Below are 25,773 nucleotides of genomic sequence, written 5' to 3'. Positions count from 1 at the left end.
GGCTAACAATGGGTGGGTGCCTTGAGAGGAAGAAGTGACCGCCTGAGGGAGCTCAGAAGTGATTTTGTGTGTGTGTGTGTGTGTGTGTGTGTGTGTACCCTGGATTTGGGAATAATATAGTGAAACTTAGTAGGCTAACAAGGTAGGTGGTTCATTGGGAGCAGATGCAGAGGAGGGAGACAAAGTTAGAGAAATTTAGCATTAAAATGGGCCAACCTACCCTTTCCTAGAGTGCTGGTTCCTGACCTAACCAGACCTTACCTACCTAACCTCACTTAAGATGCCAGGCCCTGACCTGGCCCTGTGGGCTTTGTCCTCCCTGGACTCCCCCCCCCCCAAGTAACACTGAATCACCCAAGTTCTGTTCAACCCATTCATGAGAGGTGAATGTCAGGGGAGCGCCCACTTACTTGTTGGACATTGACCAATGTCAAGTTAAGACGTCTCCCTTTTCTGTGAAATCGCAGTTCTGGACTTCATGTTGAAGCTTTACGTTATGTCTGTTGGGTAATTATATACTGTAGTAATTATTAATGAACTTCCACCCAAAGATTTTGCTTATTAATGAATTGTTCCTACACAATATGCAAACCATCGGTCCGCTACAAGGTGGTTAGGCAGTCAACTACTCCCTGGTTGGCGGGAGTCCTGCCTGCCCTGATGTAAACATTCCAATTTTCTTTTGACCGTAGAGCGATGTGTACGGGCGTCTCTTCTCTCTGCCCAGCTTGCTGTTTCAATGTTTTTCCGGTGGGATCTTTCATTGTTGTTTGTGTGATTATTTGCTTGGTTGATTGTGTGTTTGTTTTTAAATCAAAATGCAAACCCATGAACCATCTAAGCTTGTGCGGAAAGGCAGTTCCCAACTTGTATACCCTGGCATGGATGGTAAACTATGCACGCATTTCCTCTTCCCTGTTGATGTTGACCCTCATGTCCTCTGCACTAGTTGCGGGGGGTATGACTGTAAACCTGATTCTACCTGTAGTGAGTGTTGTTCCTGGTCTCCAGTGCAGTGGGTGAAGTTTACCAACAGGAGGCAGTACAAGAAGAAGGCATCCAGAGCGTCATCCGGTTACAAGCCACTGACTGTGCATTCGGTTGCCAATCCTTCTTTGTTTCTGCCCCCTGCTAAACTTCCCCGCATGGCTGTCTCTCCCTCGGCGTCTTCATTTGATTCATCAGGTGAAGACGTCGGGTGGGGGTGGTGATCAGGATGACCTTGGTTTGGTGGCCTCCGCTCGTTCTGAGGGGAAAGCTTCTTCCATGGGGCAAGAGGAGTTTACCTCCCCTAACCTGACTGTGTCTTCTTCAGGTCAGGCAGACGAACTCCAAGAGACTTGGATCTCCATGGGTCTCTCAGGGGTTCCTTCGGTGCAAGGCTTGATCAGGCACCTGAGATCATCTTTGTGCACTGGAGCTACCTGTGGTAACCTACTCCTCCATCACCGCTACCGACGCTACCATGACAATAACGCCGTTCACCAAGCTGAACACCTCCGTTACCACACATGCCAACCCTGACGACCCTGGCTGTTGTGAACCATACTGCGCCCCATGCTCCTGCCCCTGGTTTACGCTGTAACCCTCCCACCTGCAGTTCCTGCTATCCTGTATGGGGAACAGTTTGTTAACTGATCCTGAAGAAGTTGCCAAGGAAGAAGAAGTCAAAGAAGAGGTCTCGTAAGGTTGGTTGTCGTCGTCTTCGTCTTCTGCTGCCTCCTCCCCTTCCTCTGACGCTTGCCGGCCGAAGAATAAGAAGGTTGCTTCTCTTCCTTTAAGAAGTCCTGTGTTAGGGCTTCTAAGGGGCTGCCTCCCTCCACAGAGGTGGCAATGGGATCTCTCATTGGCTCTCCCCAGTCTCGGACAGGGGGGGTGTTTCACTTACCTCACTGAAGTCTTGCAATTCGGGAGCTTTGAGTGCGCTAGTCTCCAAGACCCACGCACTCTGAACCAGTTCTGGGAAGTCTTCTTCCAAGACTGGTGCTGTACCTGCCTCCTCCCAAGTTTCTTCAGACACTTGGGTAGGAGGGGCTCCCATTGATGGTCCTGGATGAGATTCGGGAGCTTTGGGTGCTCGACAGGATCAAGTCACTCCGAGTGCTCGGGTTTCACCGAAACCTCGAGTACCCCCAACCAGTACCTGAGAGCCTGCTCCCTGGTCTGGTTTACGCACAGGACCACACACACACAACCTCCTTGAAAAGTAAACAAATGTTAATAACAAGCAAACAATAATTGTTATACTCAAGAGGAGGTCCATGACAAATGAAACTTACAAGACTAGGTTAACAAATTAAATAAAAACTAAATTTAATAATAATACTTAATGAGGAAGGATCACACACTGACAATATATATATAATGTTAAAGGGGCCTGTGTCGACCTTTGACGAAAGGGTTCTTTGGGCTTACCTGAGTTAAGTTGGTATCTTGTGGCTGGCAGCAGAGAAGTCCCCTTCTCTCTCTCTCTCTCATTTATCTGTTCTGTCTAAGGTGTGTAAATCAAATCCTAAACTACAAAAATAGAGTTTATTAAGTAAGCTTGATAACAAGTCATGCAAAATGAAATTATGGAAGATGGATATGAAATTCATTGAGCATTACCCCGAAATAAACAAAATAATAATTGCTTGTCACATATGATATGTGGGGTTTATTTCCTGTCTCCCACTGAGTCTCTAAGCTAACCCCAGTTTCACGGAAGTTTGTTACACAAAACTTTCAAAGTCATTTCTGTCAGGGTTCCGTTAAAAAACAACCCCTTTCCCCACGGGCCATTTTAAATGCTCAACCAGGTGCATATCCTCCCCAATCAATCATGGGTCTATTGAAACATTCCTGGGGAAAAATGGAACTACTACAGTGAACCCCCTGTATTTGCGGGGGATGCGTACCACACACCCCCCCCCCCGCGAATAGCTAAAATCCACGAATACTTAAAACCCCTCTAAAAACACTTAGAACTGCCCATTTCGATAGTTTAAACACAAGAAAAACCCTGTAAAAATGCTTATACCTGAGTATTTTAATATTTTTATCACAAAAAGTGCATTTATTCATGAAAATACAGTAATTAGCGAATATTTCTCAGTGAAAAATACCGCAAATGGGTGAAACTTAGCGAATAATGGCTAGATATGTTCCACAGAGAAACCCGCGAATGCCTGAGTCCGCGAATCATGTGAACGCGAATACGGTGGGTTTACTGTATCTCTATTAGACCCCAGTTTATAAACACACCAAAACACATATGATAAATGGTGAACTATAATAAAAAAAAACATTCAGTCTGCAAAGGAAAGTTCATAAATTTAGTGGTTTTCCAGTCTGTACTCACTATTAAACGAGTGGGAATCTTGATTCCCAGCGTGTCCTACACGTCGCCTTTGCTTGGCCCAACACACCAGAGTAAGCAATCTATCACAAGCCCATTTGCACCTAGTGTTTTCATATCGAACGTATGCACATATATTTCCATTTTACACCCATGAATCCAATTATATCCAGACCAAGAAGTTCCATGGCTTAATGATGGAAATTTCCATCATTGCCATGTGATGCTGTACTGAAGTGCCGTATTGAACACTGTTCAAGTCATTGATCATTCACATGCTGAATCTCACTTGTACTGATGTGAACAAAATCTCCCTGGTTCCCAACCAGATGAACAGCGCTAAATCTCAGAAGTGACTGAACTGAAGGCGCTGAATAAACACTGATGACACATCTGCACAATACAGCAAGCAATATATATATATATTATATATATATATAAAACCTCCGTATTCTGTGGAATGTATCTACACATTATTTGCAGAAAATTTGCTATAATATATATATGAGCTTTTCAGTCGAGAAACATGCCAAGTGCCATTTTTAAAATATAATAAATTAAATTAAGAAGTACTTTGACCCAGGATGGCAGTTCAAATGTTTCTTTAAGACTGATAGCCTCATATATATATATGGGCAGTCCCAGGTTGTCAGCAGGGGCTGTTCTGAGGGTGTGATGAGTAGCAAAAGTCGCTAATTTTCAGCACTTTTTCAGCGATTTTCAGGGGCTATAGGTGCCAAAAAGTGCTGATTTTCAGTTATCTGCGCCTCTGTTAGGTATGTATCGGCCCCCACACCTAATTATCAGGGCCAATAAGTGGAAATCGGCAAATTTTGGCACTTTTCAGCGAAAATTGCCGATTTTCGTTATCTGGACAAGTGCCATAGAACTGGATGGTCGTTAACTGGGTCTGCCATTAACCATGGACTTTCGTTGTATACAAGTGCCATATATATGGATATATATATATATATATATATATATATATATATATATATATATATATATATATATATATATATATATATATATATATATATATATATATATATATATATATATATATATATATATATATATATATATATATATATATATATATATATATATATATATATATATATATATATATATCTCTGGATCATCATTAACTGAGTCTGCCATTAACCAGTGACTGCCTGTATACAGTATATATATATATATATATATATATATATATATATATATATATATATATATATATATATATATATATATATATATATATATATATATATATACATTATTACACATTATGTATATTATATGTATATTATATTTTATATAATATATATGATTATATATATATATACAGTAAACCCCTGTATTCACCACCCGCCCCTGAAAATAGTTAAAACCCGCAAATACTTAGAACCCTTTTAAAAACACTTAGAACTGCCTATTTTTATATTTCAAATACACACAGAACAAACTAAAAATGTTTATACAGGTATTTTCCTACTCACGATGGCATTAGGTTCCAAAAAAAAAAAGATGTTTGTTGGGAAAAAAGTAAGAAATACCAAACCGTATCTCGAATATAGGCTAGCCAACACTAGGATATTCGCTACTGTTAATACATATATGGTAGCCTAGCCTACACTATAAAGCATACTCTATACGTAACACGGTATAGTAATTATTAATATCAGCTAATTCTGGAGGTTCATGCAAAGTGACGTATGATAATTCAGTACAAAGAGAAATTGAATAACAAACAAGAATTAGCTTAGCCTACTCTATGGTATATTGTATACATATACAGTACCATAAGTTAAGTATTCCTTAATTTTACCAGACCACTGAGCTGATTAACAGCTCCCCTAGGGCTGGCCGGAAGGATTAGACTTATTTTACGTGGCTAAGAACCAATTGGTTACTTAGCAACAGGACCTACAGTTTTTTTATTGTGGAATCCGAACCACATTATAGCGAGAAATGAATTTCTATCATCAGAAATAAATTCATAGCCTACATTATACTGTACTCTATATTCACATACCATATTACACAAACGTCAACATAATAATTATGCATACATCTTTTCCATGATCTTTTAAAATGTTATGCCTTACTTCCCTGTATCCAGTGATATTGTATATATTCTTATATTGCTTTTGTACTATAAATTGCGATCAATGTTTTGGTTAGGAAATCGTTTAAGCGGTGTTTATTTCGCTGCTTTTAAGTCAATTCAGAGAGCTTTTCTTGCTTCTAATTAGCTTAAATGAATCTCTAGATACTTTATTTTATTTATATGGGACAAGGTTATTTTTTTTATACAAAGTGTTTTTAATTCAGAATATAACTTAAACATGTCTCGTGAAATTAATGTAGCTATTTTTTTCATTAATAGATGACGATGGCCGTTTGGGGGCATTTGTTTTGTGTAAAAAAAATCAAGATTCTGTTCGCTATTGTCACTTGATTTCATCATAATACGAGCTTTATGTATTTTTCGTTTATCGGCGTAAAAATAGCAGTAATGTGTTCTTTCATGCCCAGCAGTTTTGATTAAAATACTTTCTCTTGGATTTTAATTACGGTAGAGTTTTATCCATGTTGCTGGTGCACGATAATTTGTAGTCATTAGCAGCTTGAACACTGTTTTCTCAGCTTCAGCTACAACTTGCAGCTTAAATTTAGCAGTATATTTCCTTGCCGATCTTTTATCCATACTGAATAAGGGTATAATGTAAAAATATATCAGTCCTGTTCTGCTTAACGTCATTTGTACTATAACCCATGGTAATTGTGCATTGCTGTACGATGGTTGAATTACAAGCAAAACGGCTGTTGTTATCCGATTCGGTTATAAGCAAAACAACAGTTTCTCGTCCGGTTGTTTATGACTGTACGCGTTTACTCGAGTATAACGTTCCTAACAATACTTTTATCATTCTCTTTTACTTTTTTAACTATAAGATGGGATAAAGAGATGGAGGAAAAGAAGTTGGTCTATTGTAATTTGGTCTCTCTTGCTGCCTGATTGCATGCTGCTGCCTGCACCCGCGGGAAATTTAAAAATATTTTGTAAATATTTTCATATCAGTATTAATTGCTGACCCCATTGCAAAATCAAGTTATCGTAAGGTGAACTATCGTAACTTGAGCAATACCTGAGTATTTTAATAGTTTTATCACAAAGAGTGCATTTAATCATGAAAATGAGATGAAAATACAGTAATTAGTGAATATTTCTCAGTGAAAAATATCGTGAATGGGCAAATTTTCAGTGAATAATGTGTACATATGTTCCAAAGAGAAATCTGTGAATAGGTGAGTCCGTGAATCGTGAGACCACGAATACACATGCATTTTGGGCAAAATTTTTCTTGTAGGAGTTTATATATATATATATATTGCACATGCATTTTGGGCAAAGTTTTTCTTGTATGCAAATTTCATTTAATTCTATGGCTTTTTGATTGTTGATCAACTTCATATTAGTTTGACAATATTTTCTGAATCTTTTCCATTCTTCCAAATTCAGTTGGTGGACCAAAAAAACCAAGATTAACTCTCTGTTCCATTTACTGAAAACACAACACAACAGCTGTTCCGTCACTCTTCGAGACCTCTTCAAAGAGTATAATCTGGACATATAGCGTCCTGTTGTTTTGTTACAGTGTGCGGACAGATATGTAGCATCCAAAACAATAATAATACAATAAATCATTATTGAATGTAGCATCCAAAACAATAATAATACAATAAATCATTATAATATCAATAAGTACAAAATAAACAATTTTAATTTATTTACAGTTATAAAAGTCACATTACAATAAAATTTATAATAACATAATAATTTACTTTGTGAAAAATAATGAAAACAAAATCATGTGTTCCAGTAGCAATAAACAAAACAGAAATTGAAATGCAGGTATGCAGATTACAGGGATAGGAGGAGTGGAAAAGGCCCAGGGGGGAGGAGAGAGAAATCGTGTGATTTAAAAAGGTGTTGTTATGGTTGTTTCTTTTGTTAGCGTTGTATGTTGTATGTTGTAGGGCATCTGCTAGATGGGAGTGAACTTTCCGCTTCTAGTTGTCTGTTCAGTGTAGGTTTATGTAATAAAATGCAAACAAATTCAGCCATGATTAGTCTATGGTGAGTATGTTCTGTGTAGATGATATCTGTACAGGCGGTTCCCGGTTTACTATTCTTGCGCTCTCGTCAAAATCATAAGAAAACCTTACTTTTAATGCTCTGGGTGCATTGAAAACGATGTAAACTGCATTATTATTGAGTTTTACATAAAAAAACCTTCAAATTATGATTATTCTGCCATTTTGGGGCCATATTTTTCCGTCGGATCGGCGTACGACTCGTAACCCCGAACATGCGTCGTAAGCCATGAAATAATTTCTGATGAATATATTTGAAAAGCGTCGTAACCTCGAACGTTTTAAGCGGAACCGTCGAAACCGGGGACTGCCTGTATTCTCCACTAAACTCCTTTTTTTTAACGAGGCGCATTTGCACCAACTCGCAGGGGTGCCCTTTTCGCTCGGAAAAGTTTCCTGCTAGCTGATTGGTTGCAATTATTTTGTCCGAATAGCATCATTGTTTTCAAATAATTACCAAGTAATGTGAATCGAAACTTATTTACTAACCTTAATTTCTCCGTCAGATATATGTTTTCAATAAATAATGTTAACGAATAAAGAGATAATAAAGTATTGTGATGGTAATTCTAAATTTAATAACAACACCCGCCGAAGTCAACGACAGGAGCTTGTTTTCGGATGCACGCTGCATAATTTTTTTACTTTTCACATATTTTAACACCAATTGGGATAAATTACACCTAGCATAAGAAAAACATATTATTATAAACTTTCTTTGAATACCAGAATCTACTAAAAACATGGCATTAATAAAACTCGCTATTTGTGAAAACTTCTGGGGAGGTAAAAGGAACAGCCTGTGGTGGCCTGGCGGGAAAACTGTCACAGGTGATTGTCATTGCAGCATTTTCCTGATTTATGTCATTGCAGCTTTTTCCTGATTTATGTAAGTGTTGAAATCAGTGTTATGTTATTGAGGTTACTTTAATGGCTATATCTGCAATTAAATAGTTTTGTATGCTTCTTTTTGTAGGTGCACACTAATAAAAATATATTTCGCAGAAATTAACAACTTACTCTTCCATGTAAGTTACAGCAGACAATGCGAGATAAGAAAACTTCTTTATTTCTTATTTTGCGTTCTGTTCAGGACACATATAAGGTTAACACGAGTTTCTCCGGATATTTTGAGAAGTAAAAAAAATATGTGACTGAGTAGAAAATGTACTATACACATATACATTTTAAGGATTAGTGGGCTATATGCGTCTACTGTCAAATACTGAGGCGGGGATGGAAGGGAGGGGGAGGGGTATCGCGGTTGTAACTCGGTGAAGTTATGAATTCGTTTGATTATGATTTTTATGCAATTTATGGAACACTACCATATCCTCAAACCGAAAATAGTGTTATTAATAGAATCTATACCTTTACGATAAAATTAGCAAATCCTTTCTGTACGGACTTGCATCATAGGCCTACATACACCTAGCTTAACTTATATCAAGCATCAGCTACTGTTTACTGTTACTCCTTACCTTAAAGAGTTAAGCAAAATTTATTGCAATTGTCAAAAAATGGTGTAAGACACATAGTCATAGGCTAGCCTAGTTTGAAATGTGTGCAAGAAATAAGCCATAACAAGGGAAGTACATTATTATTATGTAAAAGAAAAAATAGCGTCTTCATATTTTAGGTGCCTAACGGCAGAGTGTCGTAAGCGACACCGTCACCGATTTAGAGTTAAGCACACCAACGTCATCTCTAACCCTCTAGCTGTCGGGAGAAGAAATTTCAGTTCAAATTCCCCACAACAACAAGGTCGAAATTCTCGTTTTGTAACATTACTTCTTTTCCTTAGTGACGCTACACATGGCTGCACTGGCTGGTCTGTGTGGCAGAGAGTTGCAAGCGCCCGTGGTGCATAAACCAATCATGAGTCCAGACGCCCTGCCACACCTCCCGCACGACCAATGAGAAAGGCTAGCCATCATCGGAGCCGCTGGCTATCAGCTATCACTGCAATAAAAAACATTCTTGTACCTTCCTTCCCCATGATCGCCTCTGGATTTAATGTGCTTCTTTTTGTTCTTTATTCATTAATAATACTGGTTCCTCTTCATCACGTCCGACACGAATGTAGGTGACAATGTTCCAGGACCTTCCAGGGGCAGAAAGAGAGTCCGGGACTTTGCTAATTGGAAGCAAAATGTAGCCAAAAGCTTACGTAACAAAGGTGAGGCGTATGAAAACAGAAAAGATCTGGTTCCATTCATCCCCCAGATTTTCATGACATACTTCAACCAGCTTTTTTGTGATCAAGATACCCTCACTGCTACTCCAGACACCCTTCAAGATACTCCTCATGAGAATGACGTGGATAATGATTCACTGGATTATGACGTCTGATTCTCGCCTGAAGTAATTGGCGCTTACGTTTTTTCCAATCAAAATGTATTTTAGCCATTACTGACGGTAATTATTATTGTTTTGCAGGTGAGACGACTGTATCAGCCTCAGAGTATTCTGATTAAAATATCTTATTATCTTTCTTCTTCTTTGTTATTGTGAAAAGCATTACCTTTTTAGGTCTTTTTTGAAGTGAACTAAATCACCTAGTTATTCCTGTAAGATTAAGATAATCAAGGAAATTATCCAGAATGATAAATAAAACAAAGATAATATCTTTGGGGGGGTCCTAGAGGGTTTACAGGGACATTGGTGTGTGTTTTTATGGGATTCAGTGTACCGGAGTATAAGATTGATTTCAAGATGAATGCAGTCATTGCTTTATCTTTCGGCATGCATTAAACTCTTGGCTATTTTACAGTGATGGTTTGAAAGCAGACACAGTAACCTTTATTTTAAAACAAACCCCAGTGTCGTACCTCATTTAAATGCTGAGATATCGCATTCTGAAAGTAGCCAAACTTTGACTGCGTTTTTCTCCAATTTTAGTTTTTGGCGCTTGAGACACTCTGCCGTTAGATGCCTCATTTATCATCTTATTTATTATAATGATATAACAAAAGGCTTCAGCACAAAAGCCTATAAAAGATATGTATCTGAAAAGTTTTCTTGCCCATCAACATTTGCTGGCATGTGGATACCATATGAATAACTAGGCCTACCTATCTAGTTAATTTTATCTAAATTTTATCTAATGCCACAGGCTGTTCCGTTTACCTCCCCGGAAGTTTTCACCAATAACAAGTTTTATTAATTCCATGTTTTTAGTAGATTCTGGTATTCAAAGAAAGTTTATAATAACATGTTTCTCTTATGCTTAGTGTAATTTATGCCAATTGGTGTTAAAATATGTGAAAAGTAAAAAAATTATGCAGCGTGCATCCGAAAACAAGCTCCTGTCGTTGACTTCGGCGGGTGTTGTTATTAAATTTAGACTTACCATCACAATACTTTATTATCTCTATTCGTTAACATTATTTATTGACAAAACATATACAGTATCTGAAGGAGAAATTTAGGTTAGTAAATAAGTTTCAATTCACATTACTTGGTAATTATTTGAAAACGATGCTATTTGGACAAAATACTTGCAACCAATCAGCTAGCAGGAAACTTTTCCGAGCTAAAAGGGCACCCCTGCGAGTCGGTGCAAATGCGCCTCGGTAAAAAAAAACTGAGTATATCTTGTGTGTCTAGATAGTCTATGCAGTGTTGGTGGATGGATCCAAAAAACCAGGCAATGGCAATAAAAATATCATCATTTATCATTGAACCAAATACAACAATAGGAGGAAGAGAAAAAGGCGATCACCAACATCATCAAGAGAGGAATAACACCTAAAGCCCTGTTTGAACAGGTCCACATATGCGTTTACTGCAAACTGAATATGACAGCTTCTCTCATAATGAGAAATAATACCAACCCAAACCCAGAGAAGGAAGACAGTACCAGCATCGTTTACCGCTTTACCTGCCCAGAGAGAATGTGCCAGTCTTGCGAAAATACGTAGGTTGGTCTAACTTCCACCAGACTGAAAAGACACCTACAGGCCCATCGAAATAATGGATCCATCCACCAACACTACATAGACCATCACAACTGCAAACCTACGACACAAGCGCTAGTGGAGAATACAGATATCATCTACACAGAACATAGTCACCATAGATTAATCATAGCTGAATCAGTTTGCATTTTATTACGAAAACCTACAGCTCCTGTTAAGTTTGTTGATATGGGACTCCCTCATGCTTCTGAGCACCCGTTAGCTCCAGCTCCCTCAGCACCTGAGTCTGTAGTTTCTGCATTGAAACCTATGGCACCAGAGCGTCCACTGGCACCAGAGCCCCCATTGGCGCCAGAGCACCCATTTGCGCCAGAGCACCCACTGGCGCCCAATGGCATCAGAGCTCCCCTTGGTTTCTGAATGTCTTTTATCAGAACGTTTTGTTCTTTCCAAGCGCCCGTCGGCATCCAAGCTTTTTTCTGTGCATGAGCGCCAGTTGGCTCTTGAGCTTGTTTTGTCTTCTAAGCACCCACTGTCTGCAGATCTTCCTGGGGCACCAGTGCTCCCTGTCGCTTCTTCTAAGCTCCTGACATCTACTCCTGTAATTCGGGTTTTGGATCCAGCCGCTGCCCAGCTGCTCCCTCATCCTCAGTGTCTGACCTTGGCGCAACAAGCTCCCGCAGTAGTGGCCCCTTCCTTTCTGTCCATTCAGTGACAGTTAGACAATATATTGGGGTTAATCAAGATACCCCCTTCAACACCTCAACCTCTTGCGGAGTTGTCTCCCATTTCTTCAGAGGAGGAAGAAGTGGACTCAGTCACCCCTCCAACTGCTTATGCTTTGTTGCTAAGGCTTCTGCCTCCTCCCACGGGACTTATCCTGTTTAATAGACTCTTCCCGGAGGTCTGCTTTCAATTCTGCAAAGATCCTTTTCTCAATATTGGAGCTAGACCACTTGATCAAATGCCTTTTTAAAGTATTCAAGGTGCTTAGTTTTGTAGATTGGGCAGTGAGTGCCCTTGCTTGCAAGATCAAGGATTGTCCTCATGTCCTGGAGGACTACGCCTCAGATTTTATTGGTGTTATTTCTTGTCTCGACAAGGGTATAAGGGGCGTATCTCTGGAGCTGGCTTCCCTTTTTGCTTTGAACATTTTGAAGAAAAGGGAGCTTTGGTGTTCCTGTACCACACAAGGAGTGACCCTTTCACAGAAGTCCGCTGTGCTATATTCCCCATTGGATAAACAACACCTGTTCATACAGGCTAAAGTTCTTCAGATTTCTTCTGACCTTCAAAAGAAATCTACTCAGGACCTCCTCGCTCAGTCTGTGAGGTGCCCTAGAGAAACTCCGGCTTTCTCCTCTAGGACGGTTTCCCCTGTCCAACCTCAGCCCTTTCGTGGTAGGGGCAGGCAAAGAGGCTTTCCCAGACTGCACGCAAAAGCCCGGTTTGCCTCTTGGGCGATCGAGAAGTCCACCTCTAAAACCCCCTTATGTAAGTGAGAACCGCGTCCTCTGTACGCCGGTAGGAGCAAGGCTCCTCCGCTTTTGGGAACGATGGAAGATGAGAGGAGCAGAAACCTGGATTGTGGAAGTTTTGAGGGAGGGATACTCCATTCCATTCATACGGAAGCCTCCTTTGACCAGCTCGCCAGTTGTATTGATGGGCTACTCAGTAGGCTCCAAGAGGTTTTCTGCCCTCTCCCAAGAAATGTCTTCCCTCCTCGAGAAAGAAGCCATCGAAGTGGTCGAGGATACCAGCTCTCTGGGATTCTACAATTGGTTATTCGTAGTCCCCAAGGCCTCGGAAGCTGGAGGCCAGTCCTGGACATAACCGGCCTGAATTTGTTTGTCCAGAAAACCAAATTCCAAATGAAAATGAGCCAATCCATCCTACCATCTATTTGTCAGGGGGGCTGGATGATTTTAGTAGAAATGAGGGACGCATACTTCCATGTCCCAGTTCATCAGGACTCTAGGAAGTTTCTAAGGTTCATTTTCAAGAACAGGGTGTATCAGTTCAGAGCCCATTGCTTCAGCCTGGCCACGGCCACCCAGGTTTTCATGCGAGTCTTAGCTCCCATAGGAAAATGGTTACATCTGATGTGGGTCAACATTTTGCTCTGTCTGGACGATTGGCTCCTTTGTTCTCGATCAAAGGAGGTATGTACGGAGGACCTTCAAAAGACCCTTCTAGCCCAGGAGTTGGGCTTTATAGTAAATTTTCAGAAGTCACAGCTGACTCCTTCTCAGGAGATAGCATATTTGGGGATGAGGATAAACTCTCTGACTTTTTGGTTTTTTCCCTCCCCCCAAAGGATAGAATCCTGCCTTCAGAAAGTGGACAAATTCCTCTCCATTCAATCTTGCTCTGCGAACAGCTGGATGAGCCTACTAGGGACCCTCTCTTCCATAGAGCAATTTGTATCTCTGGGAAGAGCACATGAACTTTCAATTTTATCTATGAGCCAGTTGGAACAGAAAGCAGTTTCTGGACACTTTTGTTTTCCCAATAACTCGGGAAGCAAACAGGACCTGCTGTGGTGGCACTCAAAGAACAGACTGTTTTAAGGGAAATCTCTCCTTCCTCTGAGCCCTGACTTAGTGTTTTATTCAGACGCTTCAGACCTAGGTTGGGGAGCTCTCCTGGGAGACAGGGAGGTCTCTGAGGTTTGGACTCCAGAACAAAGGAAATGGCATATCAATGTAAAGGAGCTGAAAGCAACTTGCTTGGAATTGCATTTGCTGTGGAAGTGTTCAGAAAGACATTGGCGGTCCATTCAGACAATACCACAGCACTGTCTTAAATCAAGAAGCAAGAGGGGGACACTCTTTTACCCTTTGCAAGGCAGCAAGAGCTTTTTTCTTATGGGTGGATCAAAACCAGATGAAGATCCTAACCAGGTTTATTCAAGGGAAATTAAATCTCTTAGCGGACGAACTAAGCCAGCGAAAGCAAGTTCTCCCCACAGAGTGGACTCTCGATCCATTAATGTGTCTAAAACTTTGGAAACTGTGGGGAAAGCCAGTTCTGGATATATTTGCAACTGCAAAGAACTTTCGTCTTCCTCTGCATTGTTCGCTGGCCCCAGATCCACAAGCATGGGCAACAGATGCAATGCTTGTGGATTGGTTGGACAGGGATCTGTATGCCTTCTCTCCATTCAAGATGGTAAGGGAAGTTGTCAACAAGTTTCTGAATCACCAAAATGTAACCATGACTCAAATAGCACGATTTTTTTTCAGCCCAGGAGTGGTTCCTGGACTTGTTAGAGCTTCTGACAGACTTTCCGAGGCTGTTGCATTTAGACTGTCAGGAAAATGGTGCAATTGAGGGGATTTTCAAGGCCTGTTGCCGATGCTATAGCTTGATGCAGATGCCAGTTCTTGAGCAATGTGTATCAGGCCAAGTGGACAGTCTTCCATTCATGTGCCGAATGCATAACATCTTGTCTTCTAAGACAATAGTAGCGGAGATTGGAGATTTCCTGCTCTATTTAAGATCATCTAGAGGACTATCTTCCTCAACCATTAAGGGCTACAGAGCAATGTTGAGATCAGTATTTTGACACAGAGGAGTAGATCTCTCTCCTAATAAGGATTTGTCCGATCTTACCAAGTCATTTGATACGACTAAAAAGGAAGAAAAATTAGTAGCTTGGAACCTAGACGTGGTCTTAAAGTGGTTGTCAGAACCCTGTTTTGAACCTCTTAAGTTCAGTCTCTATGAGAGATTTAACAAGGAAGACTCTGTTTCTGGTAGCATTAGGTACATCTAAGTGTGTTAGCAAGCTACACATTAGATAAGAGAATCGGTTTCTCTCAGGGTAATGCTATTTGTTCATTTACCCTTGGGTTTTTAGCAAAAAATGAGACCCTCCAATCCGTGGCCTCGTTCCTTTTCTATCAAAAGTCTGGTAGATCTCTTAGGGCCTGAAGAAGAAAGGACCCTTTGCCCTGCAAGGGCACTAAAATACTACTTGCAAAGAACGGAAAAGATTCATGGTGCATCGAGCAACCTTTGGTGCTCAGTTAAGAATCCTGCGCGTCCACTCTCAAAAAATGCCCTGGCATTTTTTCTTAAGGATCTTATCCTGTAGGCTCATTCACAGTTTAAGAAGGATGACTTACCATCAGTGAAAGTACACAAAGTAAGAACTATAGCCATGTCCATGGCTTTTAAACAATTTGTCGCTCTCCTCAGTTATCCAGACAACGTTTTGGAAGTGTAGGTCAATATTTGCCTCTCATTACTTGAGCAAAGTCAAAACTATATATGAAAATTGCAGTACCTTGGGTCCATTTTCGGTTGCTGGCTTGGTGTTTGGAGAGGGAGTGTAGGAACTATCCCTTCCATACTTTTTATCTTCACCTTGAAACGAGTGTTGAGTCATAAGGAAGCCTGGGGGTACTATGTACGGGGAGTGCCCACCAGTTTGTTTTTCTGTTGTATGGTGGCGCTTAGTTTATGGTCTAGGCGACTACATTGCTTACTCTGGTTGCTTTCATGTTTATGTTACTGAGCTCAGGGCAGGGGCAACATTTTAATTCTTTATCTGCAATTGGAAAACTCCTTTGCAGTAATGAATCTCAGTAAAGTAGCAGGCTCTTCCTGGCTATACTGCCACACTGCTATGGGTTGAGATGATCACCAACCAAAGGCAATATTCTCCTGCAGCAGCTCTCTCACCAGGTAAGGAACCAGAAAACATTTGATCAACGTTAGCATTTGTTCTATTCTCATTTCATTACAATTAACAATGTGTTAGAATAGATAGGGCCGTGCATCCCACCTCTTTCAATGAGGGATTCAGCTATATAATTATTTGGTAAGTTACTTAAATAAAAATGACATTTTTATAATAAAAGAGAGTTGTATATATACTTACCAAGTAATTACATGATCAGAGCCCTCCCTCCTCCCCTCGCATGCACAGGAAGGCATAAACATATTGAACTCTTTTGATGAGCTAGTTCCTCTCTTACCCCGAAAGTGGGAGGGTTAGTCGCCTAACCAAAACAAAAATAGCGCTACCCCGAATTTCAAAAATTCTAGCTGCCTGTTAATAGAAACTTATGACTGTGTAATTACTTGGTAAGTATATATAAAGTTTTATTTTATTATAGAAATGTCATTTTTGTTCCTGATCAAGTACCATTTTCACCATGGTGGAAGGAAGGAATATTTTTCTTTCCCTCAGTTGTGCCAGAAAATGAGTACTATGGCTAATCAGCTGAGCAGGTATGATCATATTCAAATTTTGTTGTCAGAATGGACCCTGCACCCATAAGTTGGTAAGGTTCTATGTGAGTTGAGGGCACTCCCCTTTTAGATCCTTTTGCCACAAGATTCAACTTTTGCCTGACGGTTCAGGATCCAAAAGCTTGGGCATTAGTCACATACTGCGGACTGGTCTTATCTGGCTCTCTATTCTTTTCCCCCAATGGCTTTGATTCAGAGGGTTCTGACAAATTCCAACTAACTGCAAATTACACGACCATGGTGACTACATGGTCACCACTCAGCGAATGGTTCCCAAATTTTCTATCTCAGCTGCTAGACTGCCCTAGACCCATCCCATTCAGGAGGGATCTTCTTATGCAGCCTGGATGCATGGGGTTTCACCAAAACCTCCCAATGCCTCAGCAGTCCATGCGGAGACACTTGATTGTCTCTTGTGAGCAAGAGGTTTTCTCAAGGAGTGCAGAAGATGTCATTAATTCCCACAGGAAGTTGACTAATGCATTGTACCAGAGACATAGGTCTGTCTGTAGAGCCTGGTGCTTTCCAAGAGTATGTCCTGTACCCATACCTCTATATAATGACCTTATGAAGTGCTTTATTCACTTATGCTACGCTAAGGTTTGTATGTTCATGTTATTAAGGAGTAAGCATGTGTATTAAGAATTTCTGGTCTAGATATCACTTCTAACCTGGACATTAGTGAAGCCTTCATTTCCTTAAATCTGGATTCCTAAATCTCTGATTAAACCACTGGGCTGGGGGGCTTAGACGTAATGCTCAAGTATTTAAGTATGCCTCCATTTAAACCCTAAACTTCTCATTCATAAAAGATTTGATAATGAAGACAGTTTTTACATTGCCCACATTACAGCCCCTCTCCTGTAATGGTGCTTTACTTCCCAAGGGACAGTCCCTTCCTTTTTTACCCTTCAAGGCAAAGAATAAATATTAAGTCTCAGGCTCTTCCTCATTTTGTTTGTCCCCAATTTGTCTTCCTTTGTGTCAGATTGTACCCTATGTCCAGTCACATCTCTGTCTCTAAGAGCGGCAAAGGACTAGTGACCTTAGACAGTGTTTTATACCAGATCATCCTATGTAAAAATATTCCATGGCCTCTGTTTGAGAACCTGATCAAGAAAGTATACACTAATCTAGAACCCTCTTTCTCCTACCCCTAAAGATAAGTTTCACAAGGTGAGAGCAGTGGCAACTTTCTTCAGGTTCCATCCTAGAGTGTTGTCAACGCAGCCCAATGGAGATGTAACTCCATATTTGCCTTGCGCTATTTGCAAGATGTAGAGATTCAGTATGAATCATGCAGAGCACTTTCACCCCTTATTATGACAGGAACTCACATCCTGAATGATTAGGGTATCTAAGCTTTAGCCTTTCCTATTTACTTAGGAAGTTTCTGGGGAGTATGCAGGTGTCTATTTTGAGATAGGTAAGAGCCTTCTTTCATTTACTGTCTTTGCTCTGCTGGCATAGGCACAAGGCCTTTTGTCCCACTTTCATTAGTGAGAGTGGTATCCCTTGCAAGGAGCCTCCAGCATCTTCAGAGGTCCTTGCAACTTAATAAATTAGTTCTCTGCTGACAGCAGTACCAGCTGATGGATTCTAATCATTAGGTAAGAAGCTTGTTATTCTTGGTGGAAATTTGTTGTTTTCTCATGGGTTGTAATTATTTGGTCTCACACCCATTTCCCACCACCTTTTATTTAATGTGTGAATGAGCTATCATAATAGAGGTAAGATTCATTTCAAAAATAGAAAGTTTTATAATGAGATTTATTTTTTAAATGCTTACCCCCCTCTATTATGTATTACACCCCCAACCTCCCCACTCATGTGGACAAAGAAAAAACTGAATGGTAAACAGTAGATGCTTGAACTACCCAAAAGGGTTAGGTTAGTAGACAGTTCAAACTAAACTATCCTATTAATTTTTTAGTTTTCGCACACAATTGTTGTCCCCCATCATGCGAAGAACACAGCAATCATAATAGAGAGGTAAGCATTTAACCCTTAAACGCCTGTTGGACGTTTTAAACGCTCGTCCAAAATTGTCTGTCAATGCCGAGTGGACATTGCAAACGCCGACTGAAAATGCTTTTTTAAATATTCGCGGAAAAATAGTTGTAGGCCTAGTTTGCGGAAGATTTCAAATCTCGCTACTCGGCGGATGCTGGAGTTCACGGATCCAGCTGTTGTTTTGTTTCTGAGCGTCACCCAGACGCGCATGCGCGAATTTCCCCATCTCGCATCAGAGAGCATCAGAGCAGCACCTTGCAGGAGCAATATTTTGACGCAGACGTGTTTTGTTGAACTTTTGCGGTGTTAGCGTGTCGTGCTGCAACAGAACGTTTGCAGAGATGTCACAAAGGCGTCAGGACCGTGAAAGGCGCATACTGCCTGTCGGAAGTGAGCATGTAAGGCGAGTTTTAGACTGGGATGCTGGAGAAGGACCCAGCATCCAAAGTGAATTTTAACATTCAGTCAACTTTGACTCGACGAAATGATCGAAAAATGCATCCGTAAGCCATAATTATTACATTCGAGTAACAATCAATCATTTACCTTCATTTTGCAACAAACGGAAAGTCTCTAGCACAATATTTAGAATTTTGGTGAATTTTTGAAAAAATTTTTCCTCCGCTCCATACACGCGAACTCCGCTGAAAATCCTGTCATTTCTTGCATCAGCTTGCCGTAATTTTTTTCGCCGTTTCATATTATTCGTTACATAAAGTGTTATACATCAAAATGTGCGCAATTTCATGTAGAATACAACAAAAATATATCATTCCTTTAGCTCTTCACAGTGTTTTAATATTTACATCGAAATCACGATAACTGACAAAATTTTAACATTCGGTCAACTTTGATTCGACCGAAATGATCGAAAAACGCATCCGTAAGCCATAATTATTACATTCAAGTAACAATCAATCATTTACCTTCATTTTGCAACAAACGGAAAGTCTCTAGCACATTATTTAGATTTTTGGTGAATTTTTGAAAAACAAAATTTTCCTTTCGCTCCGGCTGCGGCGTCTCCGCTGAAAATCCTGTCATTTCTTGCGCGCCAGCTTGCCATCATTTTTTCGCCGTTTCATATTATTCGTTACATAAAGTGTTATACATCAAAATGTGCGCAATTTCATGTAGAATACAACAAAAATATGTCATTCCTTTAGCTCTTCACAGTTTTTAATATTTTTGCCGAAATCATGGTAACTGACTAAATTTAACATTCGTCAACTTTGATTCGACCAAAATGATCGAAAACGCATCCGTAAGCCATAATTATTACATTCGAGTAACAATCAATCATTTACCTTAATTTTGCAACAAATGGAAAGTCTCTAGCACATTATTTAGATTTTTGGTGAATTTTTGAAAAAAAAATTTTCCTTCGCTCCGCGCACGCGTACTCTGCTGAAAATCCTGTCATTTCTTGCGTCAGCTTGCCGTAATTTTTTCGCCGTTTCGTATTATTCGTTACATAAAGTGTTATACATCAAAATGTGCGAAATTTCTTGTAGAATACAACCAAAAATATGTCATTCCTTTAGCTCTTCACAGTTTTTTAATATTTTCGCCGAAATCACGATAACTGACAAAATTTTAACATTCGGTCAACTTTGACTCGACCGAAATGATCGAAAAACGCATCCGCAAGCCATAATTATTACATTCGAGTAACAATCAATCATTTACCTTCATTTTGCAACAAACGGAAAGTCTCTAGCACAATATGTAGATTTTTGGTGAATTTTTGAAAAAAAATTTTCCTTTGCTCAGTGCGCGCGGACTCTGCTGAAAATCCTGTCATTTCTTGCGTCAGCTTGCCGTAATTTTTTCGCCGTTTCATATTATTTGTTACATAAAGTGTTATACATCAAAATGTGCACAATTTCATGTAGAATACAACAAAAAATATATCATTCCTTTAGCTCTTCACAGTTTTTTTATATTTACATCGAAATAACGATAAATAGAAAAAAATCAACCTTCGGTCAACTTTAACTCGATCGAAATGGTTCAAAAATGCAATTGTAAGCTAAAAACTTACAGCCTAGTAATATTCAATCAATTTCCTTCATTTTGGCACAATTGGAAAGTCTCTAGCACAATATTTTGATTTTTGGTGAATTTTTGAAAAACTTTTTTACGTCCAGCGCGTTGAATTCATGCATCATTTTGTGATAATATTTTCTCTGTGTTGCTTTAATCGTTTTACAATCTGTTATATACCAAAATCATCGCAATTTAGTGTACAATACAACTAAAAAAATTAACTCATTAGCTTCAACCGTTTTCCTTACAGTGCGATTTGTATACAATTATATACGAGTTTTTTTTTTCGCTGTCATATATTCCAATATTTATATATGATAATGATATTTTTTTATTTCTGATGGTTGCATACTAAACTTCAGGCAATGAGAAAAAAGGAGCAAAAATGAACTCTTAATCTTGAAAACTAAGCGGCTGAGATTTTTGAAAACACTTTTTTCCGCTTCGCGCTACCTCTCGGAGGCCGCGCATACGGGAGACGTTTTTGAAAATAGGGCTTCGGTGTTAAAGGGTTAATAAGAAAAAACTTTTTAAAAATTGTTTTTATATTTTGTAAATATCTATTATATATTTTGTAAGAACAAATGAATTTTTCTGCATTTCAGTCAGCTCTTGGGAGTTTTTACGAAGAGGGTGAAGAAAGTCCCACAGAACCACTAGGTATTAGACCAGAGGCAGAAGGTGCTCCAAACACACCACAGCAGCCATCTGCACAACCTACTCCACAAGCAAGGTAAGGAGAGGTTTCAAAATGTTGTCGCCCTGATAGATATTCATTGTTTGTTTTCATTAATGTTCTAAAGGCCTGAACTTTTTTCATTGTTTTCAAGTTGGTCGGCATTAGCTCATTCAGAATAAAAGCGGATGTACTTTGGGATGTCAGTAAATATTTTTTATTTGCTGTATTATGGAAGCAGGATCCAACTTGTATTGTAATATGAGAAAATATGCAGTATACTGTGGTGAACAACAGCTTAGTGCAGTATGTCATAGCCCTCATTTGTGGCGCTTGTACTAAAATGCACGTCATAGGCATATATGAGCATTTGTTACTAGGCAGGTACAAACGTGAAGGTTTTTACATAGGATTTAGCTTGTGAATGTGAACTGTAACAACCATTTAACTTTCAGACAAGGTCATTAACTATTGACAGGTAAGGGAAAGCCATCTTGCGAATGAGAACTGCAACAGCCATTTAACTTTCAGACAAGGTCATTAACTATTGGCAGGTAGGGAAAGCCATCTTGCGAATGTGAACTGTAACAGCCATTTAACTTTCAGACAAGGTCATTAACTATTGACAGGTAGGGGAAAGCCCGCCCACTTGTTGGTATGCACTCCGCTTGGCTTCCAGCCGCCGTGGATATAAAACATCTCTGCAGACTCTGCCCGACTTGCTGTTTGCTTTCTTTCATTTTTTCTTGCTGGAGTATATTGAATTGTATGATTGTTGAGTTTTGTGTATTGAGTAAAGATGAGCCAAACCCCTCAATCAGTTAAGTTTACTACCTTGGATAGGAAACCTAAGGTTTTTAGGCACTGCCCAGGGGAGGACAGGCCTTGTAATAGGATTCTCTCCTCCAGTGAGGTAGATCCTCATGCCCTTGGGAACAAGTGACAAATTTTAAAATTTATATTTTTCATAGGTAAACAAACCAAAGCCTTTCATAGAGAAGGTAGCCCACCCAGTTGGGCTGGAACCACAAATGGCTTGAGTATGGAGTGGGCATGATGTTCTAGGCCTGCCTCTGTTATTCTTTTGTTTTCTCAGTCAGTATACAGATATCAAGGACATGCACAGGAGAAGAACTCTATATGAAAGGTATTGGTTTGTTTACCTAGTAAAAATACACATTACTTTTAAAATTTTTAGTTGTCATGTAGGGACTTTTTTTTATTGTACACAATTGGGTCAGTATGATAGGAACAGATTTAGAGGTTATTAAATGAAACTCGACTTTTCTTAACCTAATTTATTACTTTAATACTACAATGGTCAAAAAAACCTTAATTTGACAAACTTATCCACCTATACCTAACTTAATACTACCACGACCCCCAAAAGAGCCTAAACCTAATTCCTAAACCTAAATGTATAACAACCATAAAAAAAGCTTTAAAGCTTTGCTGTTAATAAATGAGGAAATCCAATGTTATAATTTTACTTCCATGGTTTTTCACTGTCAACATCAACTTCAGTAACCTTTTCACTTTCTTGATTCACCTCAGCCTTCTCAGTCTTACTCTTTTTCTGTCTCCCTAGTTTTATTCTTCACCGCTTCACAACTTACAAACTTACTCTTATGATCTACCATAACAACCACTCCTATACTTCTGCTTGCAGTTACTGGCAAAGTTACACAATCAGTTGCCACTTACTCAAACGGCTCTTTTATACTCAACTTCAAAACAGGTATTTTTCCTCTGACATTCTTCACATGTAACTGCCACATCCATTTTAAATTTTCCTGAAATATGTGGAAAACATTCACTCTTTCATACACTCGACTAACTTAAACTTCCCCATATGTCTATATTTCTCATTGACTAACATACACATCCCCACTGATCCACTCATATCAAAAACACTGGAACATACATCAACTCTCCCATCCTCTCTCATGAAAAATACACCACTCCTTCACACAACACAAATCACACAGTACAGCTCTCAGATACACCTCTTTAACTCACTCACTCACTCACTATCAAACACTTCTGCTGCATCTCCTCAACATCCTCTGTTGTTAGCAATTCATTCTCACTTGTCCAACTCCACTATATCCTCCTCCTCATTCAGACTCCCATCAATCATTCCCACAAACCTGGCCATATTTACAGCCTCACTTTGAATTTACCCCATTACAACCTCATCTTTCAACAGAACTCCTTTCCCAACATCCACCACCAATCCATTCTTCCTCAAGAAATCTATCCCAAACAGGAAATAATACGGCATTTGCCCATCCCCCAGTGCCACAAAACACTCCTCCACCTCAAACTCTCCTAACTTTACCTTCAACCTCACTTCCTCCCATTCAACTGATCATCTTATTATACCTCTTATTGACACATTCACCGCTCTCCTTTTAACGTTCCAATTCACTCTCTCAGCATCCCTAATCGCGCACGTTCACCAATGATATTTGTGCTCCTGTGTCAATCAAACCATAGTACTGTCCTTCACTGACATCTACTCCCACAATCATTGCATTGCCCCTCCTGTGCATGCACTGACACTTGTCTCTACCACCAACCAAACATCCTTCACTTACTTCCTTACTGCCATCTTCCACTCCCATCAACTCCAACATTCTCTCCTCAATGTTTTCCTCCTTCTCATACTTCCATTCATAGCTCTTTTTCTCTACAACCTAGTTATAGTCTACCCCCACTCAAACACTGCAAATGCAACTCACGCTTACTCTCTTTCACTCTCTCATGCCAACACACTATAGGTTTTCACCCTCAACATGTACAAACACAGGCACCTTATACTTCTTACTCACTGCCATCAAAACAACCTGAAATAGGGCTGCTACTGGACACATCATAGCCCCTCAGACTCTTCTGATACCGCTCCACATTTGACATTCCTAACCATCCAGTCCTCTTGCAAACTTCTTCAGTCACTTCTACCCTCAGTTCATTTTACACTTCTAGGCACCGTCACCTTCAAGCCTTTATCTGCCAGATCATTCAATCCATACCACACACTTTCAGACGTCTAGTCACCACACCCCTTACTCTCACGTGTTACTACCAATCCTCTTGGCAGATACTCCCACCTTACAACTGTACTCTTCTTGCAGCCTGTCCATTCTGACAGTGGCTTTGCAGTTCCCAAACAATCTTCCACAAACTTCCTTGAAACTCGATCAATCCCAGAAATCCATGCAACTCTTGCACAGTCCTGGGTTGAGGGAAATTTCTCACTTTCTTCACAAACTTTTTCTGCCTTTTGTACTTCAGACTCACTCACCTTATGACCCAAAAACTCCACCTTTTCCATGAACCACTCACACTTACTCACCTTGACTTTCACCCCACCTCCTCAAACTTCTTCAACACCACTCACACCAATTTCTTGTGCTCTTCTACAGTCTTACTCATCACCAAAATGTCAAGAAACGCCAACACATTTTCACTGGGAAAACCACTCAGTACCAAATTCATTGCTCTCTGAAATGCAGCTGGGGCATTAGCCAATCCAAAACTGAGATTGCAGAACTGATACTGTTTTTTCCTAGTCAAGAAAGCAGCTATCGTCCTACACAATCCTCCACCACTGGCATCTGATAATACCCCTACCCGGTCCATCTTGCTAAACACTTTCATCCCATGAATACTGACACAGTCAGACACCACACACACATGAAATCTTTCTTTCACTGTCACTTCATTTACTCTCCAATAATCAAAACACATTCAGAAGTGTCTCAAAGGCTTTCTTACCAGCACAATTGGACTATTCAAGCACTCTTACTGAGTTCAGTTACTCCTATCCTTTCTAATTCCTCACACTGCTCTTTGATCTCTTGTGTTACGGGAGCAGGGAAATGTCGTGGTCTGTGATAAATTAGTGTGTCGTCTGTCAGCCAAATACAGAACTCTGGCAATGTAGGTGTCCCAAAGTCCTCATCACCTTGACTTAACACACCCCTCCTTTCCCACAACAGCTCATACACCTGCTCTTTCTCTTTCTTGCTCAACTTCTCATTCAATCTCACCTTTTCCCTAAGCTTTTCTTTACTCCACTCTTCTGGCATTTCCCCTTCGGCAATCACATCATATCCCTTACCGTGTTTATCATTACTCAAATCGATCACACTTCTTGAGCTTCCCAATCTATCACCCAGATGTATGCTCCTCCACCTTTTCTTTTTCACATCTCCACACACCTTAGGGTCCCTTACATCCATAATTCCATCAAACACATGTGCAACCCGCTCTATCTCATAACACGCAGAGCTCCCATCCAACATGAATATGTCACCCAAACTTTCTGCACTGACTCCAACATT

The 25,773-nt window shown here is 39.8% G+C and overlaps 1 protein-coding gene across 1 annotated transcript in view; it reads left to right on the top strand.

Moving 5' to 3' along the window:
* The window catches only part of LOC136836196 (uncharacterized), a 146,245-nt gene that overhangs the window by 630 nt on the left and 119,842 nt on the right, over window positions 1-25,773 (top strand). The window contains exon 2 of the mRNA XM_067100198.1: window positions 21,354-21,482. Within this exon, the coding sequence (XP_066956299.1) occupies window positions 21,354-21,482 (129 nt within the window). The remainder of the gene's footprint in view (window positions 1-21,353; window positions 21,483-25,773) is intronic.

The sequence above is a fragment of the Macrobrachium rosenbergii genome, chromosome 56, assembly GCF_040412425.1.
Source record: "Macrobrachium rosenbergii isolate ZJJX-2024 chromosome 56, ASM4041242v1, whole genome shotgun sequence".
NCBI lineage: Eukaryota > Metazoa > Arthropoda > Malacostraca > Decapoda > Palaemonidae > Macrobrachium > Macrobrachium rosenbergii.
The sequence above is the reverse complement of the archived record's forward strand: the minus strand, read 5'-3'. Positions and strand labels throughout refer to the sequence as shown.